Source organism: Hemitrygon akajei, chromosome 1, assembly GCF_048418815.1.
Source record: "Hemitrygon akajei chromosome 1, sHemAka1.3, whole genome shotgun sequence".
Classification (NCBI taxonomy): Eukaryota; Metazoa; Chordata; class Chondrichthyes; order Myliobatiformes; family Dasyatidae; genus Hemitrygon; species Hemitrygon akajei.
This window is the reverse complement of record NC_133124.1, coordinates 19,568,632-19,581,925: the sequence shown is the minus strand read 5'-3', so window position 1 is coordinate 19,581,925 and position 13,294 is coordinate 19,568,632. Positions and strand designations below refer to the sequence as shown.

The 13,294-nt window shown below is 39.0% G+C and overlaps 1 protein-coding gene across 1 annotated transcript in view; it reads right to left on the bottom strand.

Annotated features, from left to right (window-relative positions):
• The window catches only part of csmd3b (CUB and Sushi multiple domains 3b), a 2,154,916-nt gene that overhangs the window by 40,868 nt on the left and 2,100,754 nt on the right, over positions 1–13,294 (bottom strand). The window contains exons 61-63 of the mRNA XM_073038951.1: positions 12,665–12,838; positions 10,430–10,503; positions 2,104–2,215 (exon numbers count right to left, since the gene is read on the bottom strand). Coding sequence (XP_072895052.1) covers positions 2,104–2,215; positions 10,430–10,503; positions 12,665–12,838 — 360 coding nt within the window. The remainder of the gene's footprint in view (positions 1–2,103; positions 2,216–10,429; positions 10,504–12,664; positions 12,839–13,294) is intronic.

Here is a 13,294-nt window from a genome sequence, read left to right as displayed (position 1 = left end):
TGGAAATTGCACCGTCTCGGATCGCAAGACCCTGCAGCGGATAGTGAGGTCAGCTGAGAAGATCGGGGTCTCTCTTCCCGCCATCACGGACATTTACACTACACACTGCATCCACAAAGGAAACAGCATTATGAAGGACCCCATGCACCCCTCATACAATCTCTTCTTCCTCCTGCCGTCTGGGAAAAGGCTCCGAAGCATTCGGGCTCTTACGACCAGACTATGTAACAGTTTCTTCCCACAAGCTATCAGACTCCTCAATACTCAGCGCCTGGCCTGACACCTTGCCCTACTGTCCTGTTTATTATTTATTGTAATGCCTGCACTGTTTTGTGCACTTTATGCAGTCCTGGGTAGGTCGGTAGTCTAGTGTAGTTGTTGTGTTTTTTTTTTCTCTGTGTTGTTTTTTTTTACGCAGTTCAGCCTAGTTTTTGTAATGTGTCATGTAACACCACGGTCCTGAAAAACGTTGTTTCATTTTTACTATGTACTGTACCAGCAGTTATGGTCAAAATGACAATAAAAGTGACTTGACTTGACTTGACTTGACTTGACAAATATATGTTCAGTGGCCATTGATGAGGCCACATTTGAAGTACTAAGTACAGTTTTGGTCACACTGTTATTGTGTAGCAAACATTCTATTAAACAGGAAGGAGTTCAGAAAAGCTCTAACGATTTTGTCAGGACTGGAGGGCCTGCCATTGAGGGAGAAGCTGGCCAGGCGAGATCTTTAGTCCTTGGAATGCAGGAGAATGAACAGCAACCTTATAGAAGAGTTTATATTTATCAAAGTCTTTGATAAAGTGGATGGTCAGTATTTTCCGCAGAGTAGTGGAGTCTAAAACTAGAAGGCATAGGTTTTGAGAAATTTAAAAAGAACCTGAGGGCCAACCTTTTCATGTAGAGGGTGGTGAGAATATGGAATAAGTTGCCAGAGGAGGTGCTTGAGGCAAATACCTCATTTAAGAAGCATGTGTGTACTTAGAGGGACAGTGTTAGGGTGTACTCTGGAGATATGGTATATAGCAAATGTCAACTGCAACCAGTCTTCAGTCCTGAACTTGGACTGTAGATTAAATTTGAAATATAGCCCAGAACAGTGGTGTTCTTGGAACTGCAGACTGGAGTCGACTGCAAACAAAGAAACACTCCATTTGACCTCAGATGCCTGCATGTGAATGAATGCAGCCCATAGTCAGTGGAGATTAACATGCATTTTGTGTGTCTGGAGTGTTGGTGTGAAGATCGTGGTGTTTGAAAATTATATGTAATTCAGAGGAAGCACTGTAGATACATCGTAACTATAGAATTGTCCAGCTGTTACTTCTGCTCTTTAGTGTATAAAAATGCCACGTAATATTGAGTCAGGCAGGCCTCTGCTTCCAAGAGTGCCTCTGGTATTATTCCTGCTTGTTTGGCTGAAAAAAATATTTTGTATCCATCAGCTTCAGTGTCTCTCTGGTGACTTTGTTCACAGTCACAATAGGCAGGCCTTGGAGGGTTTGGGCTGAACACAGGAAATTGGAACTAACTAGATAAGCAAATGGACATTATGGTTGGCACAGACTCATTGGGTTGTATTGTTCTATGACTCCATAAAAATGGTGGGTTGAGGCCATAGAATAACAGCAATATGAAAAAAAACAAAACCTTGCTCAAACACCTTTCAATATCTACTGTGTAAAACAAACTTTGAATAAAAGAAAATACACAAATCTGGTCTAACTTTTTAAAATGTGTACCTCTAAACTGGACCAATTTCCAGGGCCAAGAAGCCAGGTAATGAGGGAAATCAGCACAGCTAGATAAAGGCAACTTTTGTTGGAACACTTCCCAAGGGCTAGTTGTCAGAATAATAAGAAAACATTCCAGGTAATATATTCAGAATTGATTTCTGTATGTTTTATATTGAGTCTAAAATGGATTAAGAATGCATTTTTCAATTAAATTGAATACAACATCATTTATAAATAATAAAACCACATTTTAAATGAATGAAATTGATTTGCAATGGACACAAAGAAATGTTGCCATAAGACATAACCTAAGTTTTGCTTTGTTATCCATCTCTGTTCTAAAGTTTTGCTTTAATTTACGTACGTATGCATTCAGGCTGAATTCCACTCCAAGTGAGATCGGAAAGGCAAATTCGAGTGGTAGATCCTTGTAGTAAATGTCCTTTCTTACAGTGAAACTGGATTACACTTCCCACCTGCAAAAAGAAAGCAAAAAATGTTGAAGAACTGATATTAGTTATTGCAATTTTACTATTACAACCTGAGAGCAATATGAGAACAGGGCATTACAGATTGTGGTGAGAGATCCATTTGAAAAATTCAAAATGATGACTCCTCCTGAAAACTGGCATTTAGGGAATGGATACAACACAGTTAATTGAGTAGAGTGTCCAGAATCATATGACATTGTTGGCAGTTTTCATCTGGCATACACTCAGTGACACTTTATGAGGTACACCTGCAAGGTTGATGCAGATATCTAACCAGCCAATCATGTTGCAGCAACTCAATGCGTAAAAGCATGCAGACATGGTCAAGAGGTTCAGTTGTTGTTCAGACCAAACATCGGAATGTGGAAGAGATCTAAGTGTCTTTCTGACCGTGGAATGATAGCTGGTGCCATACAAGGTGGCTTGAGTATCTGAGAAACTGCTGATCTTCAGGGATTTTCACGCACAACAGTCTCTAGAGTTTGGAGAGAATGGTGCAAGAAAGAAGAAAATAAAACATCCAGTGAGCAACAGTTCTGATGACAAAAACGCCTTGTTAATGAGAGAGGTCAGAGGAGAATGGCCAAGTTGACAGGAAGGTAACAGTAACTCAATTAAGTACACGTAACAACAGTGGCGTGATCTCTAAATGCACAACATATTGTACCTCGAAGTGGAGGGCTACAGCAGCGGAAGACTATGTACAAACATTCAGAGGCCACATTTTTAGGTACAGGAGGTTCCAAGTAATGTGGTCACTGAGTATGAGTCACTTTGAATCTTGGCACAATGTACATTCAGTAATTTAAGGCTCTGTGTTATCCATCAGGTGTTCTGTACTTTTTTCACTTTAAGAGCGAGAAGCCATAATTCACACTGACCTTACATGATGAGTTATAGAGAAGTGATGGAAACAGATTAAAGGAAAGTCCAAGTATTTATCCTGAACTTGAAGGCTTCTGGTAGTTACAACAGATTTAGGCAGCATTGTGCTTTATTCTACAAAAATGTGAAAGTTGGAGCTTCATTTTAAAATGCATTTAAGATAATGGGTTTTGATTTCAGCAGAATGAGGAAAGGTTGGTTGTGAAGAATGAAAGGCTTTAAATGTAGATTCCAAGCGTGAGGTCAGGTTAGCTATCAGATTCCTTTCCTTTCTGTGGAGGACCAGCAAATGCTTGCAATCTTAATACAAAACTGTGTGTTCTTTTATTTTCTTGATATCCCTCTGTTGAAAAGAGTTATTCTGAATACTGAAAATTACATTGAGTTTTGTGTGTCTTCAGACAGAGGAATGAATTTCCTAAATTTTCCCTGCTTGGCTCAACTCAGAGCCTGCTGCGAATTCTGTCAGTACTTCTGGATTGCTAGAATTATCATTATGAAGCCAATTAAATCATAATAGAATGTTGAACAACAAATTATCTCATAATCAGTGTAGAAAACACTAGAACATAGACATCCATCGTCCTTTGATTAACTTATAAATTGTTTATATTATTATTGAAAGATCTATTCTGTTTCAGTCAGAAATATTTTAATCCTATGACATAAGCACTAAGCACTATTCAGTGAGATAAATGAGGTTACAGTGACCTCCCAGCTGTTTTGAATTGACTGATAGGAATGTAGAACATTAGACAGCATGATTCCTTATTCCACTTTTCATTCTTACAATTATGAACACATCAGCAATAGAATTTTAAAATCACAATCGGATCCTGATCATAATGATATGGAGTGTGTGGAAACATCTGTAACCTTGAAGTCTTTACAAATTTATAACTTTTGTAAAATGCAATGTGACAAAATGGAACCTAAGTGATCCCAGAATGCTTTACTGTTCTGAATGGAGTTTACAAGAAGTGTATGTGTTATGTAGCAGTGTGTTTATGGCAGGGTGTTAATGGTGATTTTGACAACAGAGAGAAACAGGACACAGCTGTGATGGGGTGGGGGGAGCTGGTATAGAAGCCTCAAAAGACAAATGGATGGATGTAGATAAGGAAGGAATGCAGTTATGGGATGGAACAACCTGAAAGTCATGAAGTTGACGAAGATGGGCAGAGGGGGTGGCATGGCTCTGCTGGTAGAGAATGGCATCAAATCAGTAGAAAGATGTGACATGGGATCGGAAGATGTTCAATCCTTGAGGGTTGAATTAAGGGTAAAAGGGTAATAGAACCCTTCTGGCAGTTATATACAGGCCTCCCAACAGTAGCTAGGATGTGGACCACAGATTACAACAGGAAACAGAAAAGGCAAAGTTATAATCATCATGGGAGATTTTAACATGCAGATCAGTTGACAAAATCAGGTTGGCAATGGATATCAAGAGAGTGAATTTGTTGAATGCCTACGCGATAGCTTTTTAGAGTAGTTTGTCATTGAGCTTACAAGGGGATCAGCTATACTAGATTGGGTGTTATATAATGAACTGAAGGTGCTTAAGGTAAAAGAACCCTTAGGAGGCAGTGATCACAATATGATTGAGTTCAACTTGAAAGTTGATAGGAAGAAAGTAAAGTCTGAGGTGGCAGTATTTCAATGGAGTATAGGAAATTACAGTAGTATGAAAGAGGACTTGACCAAAGTAAATTGGAAGGAAATGCTGGCAGGAATGACAAAAGAGTAGGAATGGCATCAGTTTCTGGGGGAAAAAGAGGAAGGTGCAGGATAGATGTATTCCAAAAACAAAGAAATACGCAAATAGCAAAATAGTACAACTGTGGCTGACAAGGGAAGTCAAGGTTAATGCAAAAAGAAGAGAGAGGGCATACAACAAAGCAAAAATTAGTGGAAAAAGAGAGGATTGGGAAGCTTTCAAAAACTTACAGAGAGCAACTAAAAGAATCATTAGAAGGGAAAAGATGAAATATGTAAGCAAGCTAGCAAACAATATCAAAGTGGATAGTAAAGGCTTTTATCAAACATGTAAAAACTAGAAGAGAGATGAGAGTGCATATAGGACCACTAGAACATGAGCCCAGAGAAATAATTACAGGGGACAAGGAGATGGCAGATGAATAAAGTGAGCATTTTACATCAGTCTTCACTGTGGAAGACACTAGCAGTGTGCCAGATGTTGAAGGGTGTGAGGGAAGAGAAGTGAGTGCAGTTACTATTACAAGGGAGAAGATGCTCAAAGCTGAAAGATCTAAGGTACATAAGTCACCCAGACCAGATCAACTGTACCCTAGGGTTCTGAAAGAGGTAGCAGTAGAAATTGTGGAGGCATCAATAATGACCTTTCAAAAATCATTGGACTCTGGCATGATGCCAGAGAACTGGAAAACTGCAAATGTCACTCCACTTGTTAAGAAAGGAGGAAGTCAGCAGAAAAGAAATTATAGACCAGTTAGCCTGACCTTAGTGGTTGCAAAGATGTTAGAATCAATTGTTAAGGATGAGGTGATGGAGTACTTGGTGACACAGGGCAAGATAATACAAAGTTGGCATGGTTTCTTTTAGAGAAAATCCTTCCTGATGAACCTGTTCTTTGAGGAGATTACAAGTAGGATAGATAAAGGGGATGCAGTGGTTGTTGTATATTTGGACTTTAAGAAGGCCTTTGACAAGGTGCCACACATGAGGCTGCTTAGCAAATTAAGAACACATGGTATTACAGGAAAGTTACAGGCACAGTTAAAGCATTAGCAGATTGGTAGGAGGCAGCGACTGGGAATAAAAGGATCCTTTTCTGCTTGGCTGTCAGTTTGGCTTTCCACAGGGGTCAGTGTTGAGACAGCTTCTTTTTATGCTGTATATCAGTAATTTAGATGATGGAATAGATGGCTTTGTTGCCAAGTTTGCAGATGACTGTTTGGGGCCCAGAATAGTAATGAGGGAGGAGATGTAGGGGCACGTGTAGCACTTGTTCCATTTGCAGGGATAAGTACCAGGATGGAGTTCAGTGGGGGAAACATCAATACAGACCGCATAAATTCTACTGGTGGGAAAAAAGAAATGAACAAAAATTACATTTCTAGAATAACAAACACAGTGAATAATGAAATGGTAACAGCAGAGCCCTGAACGTAATGCTTTTGCAGATGGCAAATAGTACTCCAGAATTTACAAAGAGGACTGCTGGATTGCTCAAATTTGATAATGTATCAACAACTGATGACGGGGTAGATATGCGACTCTGCCGAAGGTGGTGTAAGGCACTCCTTCCCTCTGCTAACCTGCAGGTTGTCCTTGGGTAAGACATAAAACCTGCTTGGCCCCCCCCCACCCGTGATCAGGGGCATGTGAAGGCACGGCAGCAGGTGGTGGATAGTCATATGAGCAGCTGGTGCACATCACCGGTCCTGCTAATGCGATCACTTATGCCAGACAAGACCATCTCTGATAATGCCTGGGAACACTGCCCAGAAGTAGCCGATGAAAAACCACTTCTGCAGAAAAAATTTGCTAAGAACAATCACGGTCTTGGACCATGATCACCCATGTCGTATGAAGCAGCACGTAATGATGATGAACACAGAGTTCTGCATTTGTGATCTAAAGTTCTGAAACATGATTACAGCTTTCTGAAAATATTGCCATATTAATGTGCACTTCCCTTCCACAGGTGACATGCCTATTTCCTAAATGCAAATTTTCAACAATTCAAATCAAAATGTAGGTCAACTTGTATTTTAAATGCCCTTCTACAAAGATCCCGCTTGACCTTCAAAAACTCTTTCAAGCTATAATTTTTGTCATGTGAAATTGACAAGGCCCACAGCTTCCTGTGTTTTGTTGGCCTCACACGATGTCAAAACTTACTGATGGAAAGTGATCAATGATACCCATTCCCCATCAGTACCCAGTAACTAGTGAGAAGGCAAAAAAAAGTGCCAAAGCATTCATACGTGGGTAATTGTCTACTCTGCTTTAGTGCTGCAGTCATTATAGGTAAAGAGCATAATGCTTACCATACAAAACAAATGCGACTAACATAATGCTAATTGAAATAAGACAATGCTCAGATCTTATGAACGATTGCCCCCTTTTCCAACTATGATTTATGCTCAATAAATGTGGATTTCTCATATTCTGGGAAAATAAATGGTGAAATGAAGTGGTTTACATTTACATAGAGTGGTATTTGATGAAAGTTCTTGATTTCCTTTCAATTATTTTCACAAAATATCTCTAAAAAAGTTGCTGATGCAGAGTGCAATTTCCAAATGATTGCTAGTCACAGGCATGCTATGCATTACCCTCCAGTGAAAAGTGCTCCAAATCACCCGGCACAAATTAGTCTTTATGCAATTGAGAAGATCGTTACCTACAGATTCTAAATCTGGCACTATAATCAAATTGCAGTGTAATGCCATAAAATATGACTACCTTTTATGTGGTGGCAGACTGAAAGGTGATCAGTTGAGATATATCCTTCAGCTGCTAACTCAGCAAAAGCAAGTATTTCGAGGTGGTTAATTGAATTAAGCTAATTATGTAGGCTATTGTCTTTTTAGGGACTAATGATAAGTATAAAATATTACTTTAGGTCTTTTAATGAACACTAAAATATCGTGCTTGTTCTTTTAGCACTTTGGCTTTTCTCAAACCAACACAAAGAAGTCTTTTTGACATATTTCACCTTTACATTTTTCTATCAATTATATTCCGAGAAGAACAGGTCAGAATAATCTGGGCAACAGTGCAATATAATTTAAATATATATGTAATTATTAAATAATAGAACATAACATAGAACATTCAGCAGTACAGCACAGCACAGGCTCTTAGGCCCATGATGTGCTGATACTTCATCTTACTCCAAGATTATCTAATCCTTCAAAATTCAAAGAAAATTTATTATCAAAGTAAATACATGTCATCATAAACAACCCCGAGATTCAGTTTCTTCTGGGCATTCATAGTTAATACGAGAAACACAGCAGAATCAATGAAAGACCATACCCAACAGAATGGACAGACAACCAATGTGAAAATGACAACAAACTGTCCAAAAACAAAAAGAAAGAAAAAAATAAATAGCAATCAATCAATCAATAAATAAATAGATAGATAGATAAATAAGCAAGCAAGCAAGCGAGCAATAAATATTGAGAACATGAGATAAAGAGTTGTTTAAATGAGACCATAGGTTGTGGGAACATTTCAGTGAAGGAGTGAGTGAAGCTGAGTGAAGTCCATCCCCTCTGGTTCAAGGGGTTAATGATTGAGGGGTAATGACTGTTCCTGGACCTGGTGGCCTGGGTCCTGAGGCTCCTGATACCTCCTTCCTGATAGCGCAGCAAGAAGAGAGCATGGCACTCCTAGAAGCACCTTCTGTGCACTTACCACTTTGTGTGTAAACAACAAACTATCTCTGATATTCCCCCCACCCCGGGGGAAAAAAATCTAGCTATCCACTCGTTTAATGCCTCTTGTCATCTTGTACATCTAAAGTATGTCACCTTATCACTTAAAGTATCAAACAACTTTACAATAATTTTAATTTCTCTATCTGCACTGCTGCATTATAATTTTTTTAATTTAAAAACAGAATAGATGACCTGAAAAAGATCTTTTTGGTTAAACTAAGTAATCTGCTACAGTTTCAAACATTGACAGTGATAATGTTCATCATTAATTTAACCATTATTAAATTATCCTATTGTAATAAGGGAACTTTGAAAAATAGGTGAAAATAACTTCAGAAATTGGAGGAGACATTGAGCAGATCAGGAAGCCTGAAAACTTAATCCTGCTTTTTTCCTTACTATAGAGGCTGCTTAACTTACTTAATATCTCCAGTACATTCTGATTTTGTTTCAGATTTTGCCAGTATCTTCAGTTCTATCTGAATGCTTTATAATAAAAAATTATTTCTTTGTGTGAAATTTAAGCTGAGAACTGATTCCACTGAGGTTTTATACGGTATCGGTCAGACCGCACTTGGAGTATTGCAAGCCGTTTTGGACCCCTTATCTAAAAAAGTATGTGCTGGCTTTTGAGAGGGTGCAGAAGAGGTTCATAAAAATTATTCCACAAATGAAAAGGTTAATGTATGAGGAGCATTTGATGGTTCTTTGCCTGTGCTCACTGGCGTTCTGAACAATGAGGGAGATCTCATTGAAAACTATTGAATATTGAAAGGACTGGAAAGAGTGGATATGGAGAGGATGTTTCCTGCACAGGGGAGTCTTGGACCAGAATGCAAGGATGTCCCATTAGGACTGAAATGAGAAGGATTTTCTTTTAGCCAGGGGGTGGAATTTATTGCCATGGACAGCTGTGGAGGCCAAGTCATTTAGGTATACTTAAGGCACGGTTTGACAAGTTCTTAATTATTAAGGATGTCAAAGGTTATGGGGGGAAGGCAGGAGAATGGAATTAAGAGGAATAATAAATCAACCATGATGAAATAGTGGAGCAGACTCGATGGACCAAATAGCCTAATTCAGCTCCCACATCTTGTGGCCTTACTGTCTTGTAGTTTGATTGCCAATTCTGCCTGATATCATCAGTGATTTATGGCTTACCTACCCCCTTGGGCATGGTTAACACTGGGTGTATTAATTAAGGGATCAAGAGAAGGTAGTTCAAATTAGATCAGAAATTTCACAGCGAAGAATTGAAATATATATTTCCACTTGATGTAAACTTTCAGATGGTGAAGAGGGTGAGGCACAGATCTTGAAGATTAACCCAAAGAAAAACCTACTGCAAAATATTTTAAATTTAGAAAATGAGACAGTAAAGTGTGAAAATAGTTGTGGGGACTGAATACTTATTCAAGGCACTGTATCACACAGATCACAAATAAGATAATAAAATATAATCCCTAATGCATGTAGTACACAGCGCAGTAAACATGACGGTAAATTGTGAACAGTTAGTGATGAGACCTTGGTGGTGGCAGGGTCACTGCCTGGGGGAAGAAGGTATTACCCAGTCGAGCAGTCCTCATCCTAAAGCTCATGCACCTCCTTCCTGATGGTCGTGGGTCAAAGAGATTTGTATTTGTCAAAGTTCAATTAAGTTTTTATTGGCCACTTAAATTTCTGAACTCATTGCACTCTCAACAAACCAGATATCTGTGATAAGTAATAATGAAGTGGAGATGATTATCACAGCAATGTTTAGCAACAAAAATGAGAACAAAGACTTCAAAAATGGAGAAACCATCCTTTAATTTTATTTACCTTTGTAATAAATTTAATGAGAAATGGATTTTAATTTCAATATATTACTCACCATATAACCAAATGTATTATTCTGTGTTCCATGTAGTGGTGTTCCTGGGTTTTCACATGTTGTATGTGATGGCTCTGAATGAAAAAGATTTATTTAATATTTGTATTGCCATCACATGCAACTCATACAGTATAAATTTTAAGTAGAAATAAAGAAGTAAAGAGTCAATGCTTGTTGCAAGACAACAATTTAAATATTTATACATTGAGTCATAAAGTAATATAACATGGAAAGAGTCCAACTCAACTATGCTGGCCATGTTGTTCATCAAGCTGGTCCCAAAGCTCTCTAAACTCCTTCTATCAAGTACTTATCCAAAGGTCTTCTAAATGTTATTTTTTAAATTTATTGAGATACAGCATGGAATAGGAACTTCCCGCCCTACAAGCCTGCGCTGCACAGCAATCCCCCAATTTAATCCTAGCCTAAGCATTGGACAATTTACAACGACCAATTAACTTACCAGTCAGTACGTCTTTGGATTGTGGGAGGAACGCGGAGAGAACGTACAGACTCCTTACAGGCAATGGCAGGAATTGAACCCAGGTTGCTGGTACTGTAAAGCGCTGTGCTAACCACTATGCTAGTGCTGCCCCTTTATTGTCCCTACGTCAACCACACTCTCTGCCAGCTCATTTCATATTTCCTGTGTATGAAGAAGATGATTCTCAGTTCTCTTTTAAATCTCTCACGTCTCACCTTAAGCTTATGCATAGTTTTTGATACCCTTCCCTGCGCAAAAAGAACTCACTGAATCTATTCTCCTCATGTTTGTATACACCCCTGTAAGATCTCTCTTCGATATCCTACATTCCTAGGAAGACAGTCCTAGCCTGCCCAACCTCTCCCTATAATTCAGGCTCTCAAGTCCTGGCAACATCCTTGTAACTCTTCTCTGCATCCTTTCCACCTTAATGATGTCTTTCCTGGAAGGGGATGTCCAAGACTGTGCATAATACACTAAGTGCAGACTTATCAATGTCTTGTGCAACTGCATCATAATGTCCCAACTCCTAAACTTGATGCCCTGACTGATGAATACTAGCATGCCAATTACCTTCTTCACCACCCTATCTCTATTACCAACACACTCAAAGACCTAGAGAAAATAGTATGCCTTGATTTTAATTTTCAAAAATTAATGAATTAATGTAAATTTATTCTCCACCTCAAACTTACTCATTTTACTTTATCTTCTGCACTGTATCCCTCTTCCAAAGTGGTGACTCGTGAGAAGCACAACATCTCAGAGCTGGTCATGTCCCACAGCTGAGAACTCAAGTACGACCTATCACTGGTGCACAGTATAATGACTATTATTGGTCTTAATGGGAACAGATATCTTTATCCATCCTTGCTCAATTGCAAAGGCAGCCCACATCAGAGTTTGGGCCAAAAGCCGGCTGCAATTACCTGTGAAATGAGGTACAGGCATTTTATGGCTTCCTTCGTTTCATAGAGTACTACAGTACAGAGTTGGTACTTCAGCCCAACTAGTCCTTACTGATCTGGTCTTCTGCCAGATCTTGCACCAGGACCATATCCATCCAAACTTCTCACATCCATATACCTAACCAAACTTCTTTTAAATGCTGCATTTGAACCCACACCTTCCACTTCTGCTGTCTGCTTGCTCCACACTCAAACCACCTTCAAAGTGAAGACATTTCCCCTCAGATTCCCATCAAATATGTCATCTCTCACCCTAAACCTAAGACCTCTAGATCTAGCCTCACCTATCCTGGGGGAAAACGCTTGAATGCTTTCGTACTATCTATCTCATCATTTTGCACATCTCTAAAAGATCTCCCCTCATTCTCCTGCACTCCAAGGAATATAAGTCCTAACTTATTCAACCTTTCTCTTTGACTCAGGTGCTCAAGTCCCAGCAATTCTGGTAAATTTTCTCTGCACTCTTTCAAGCTTATTCTGGGCACCTGTAGGTTGATAACCAGAACTGCTTCTTTGACAATAGCAAGGAAAGTACCTAGAGCAAGCCCAAGAGTGGAGAATACAAAAACCAGTTACAGTTCCAAAGGAATGTAAAGATATATGAATGGGAGAGGTCAACTCTCCCAATTACATCCTAATATATTTTAATGACTAAACATAATTGACCACAATGTTATTTAAAATTGAAAATCATCTCTTATAGGATTATGATGAATTAATCAAATTAATCACAGCAGGTTTGATTAAATTAATAGTCTGGTGAGTAGGCTTTCTTTTCAGTACCTATACAGCGAGGCTGTGATCCACTCCAAGTCCCATCAGCCTGGCAAATCCTAGTGCTTGAACCCACTAATATCAAAGGAGAGCTGCAGCTGAATGAAACCTCTGACTGGTAGATGAAGCTCTTCCCCTCTCTCCTGCCTCGCGCCGGCACCCCAGGGTCTCCACAAAATTTTGCTGTGAAGTGTACAAAAAAGAAAGTTGCTTAATTTTAACTCATAGCATCTGTTGGACAGAGTCGTGGAGCGTCATGGTGACAGGCCCTTCAGGTGCCAGCACTGCTGCCCAGTGAGCTAGTCCCACCTGCCCCCTTTTCGAGGGTCAAAGATCAGGATTAACTTTATTCACCGAATACATTTGCATGTATTAGCAACTTGCTGTGGTGTGTTGGCATGACATGCAACACAAACAAGGACATTCGACAATTTTGTAAAGAATCTAAAAATATATTAAAGTTAGAGATTAAAGAATGGACATGGGATAAAATGTGCATAAATACATGAATAGCAGCTTGTTCTTATAACATAAATGGCTTTATAAAAAGTTGTTTAAAGTGTGTACAGTGTAGTGTAATGTTGGTGATAACAGAACGAGGGACTTTCGGGTCCTAGTATTTTTTAGTCATTTGTTCTT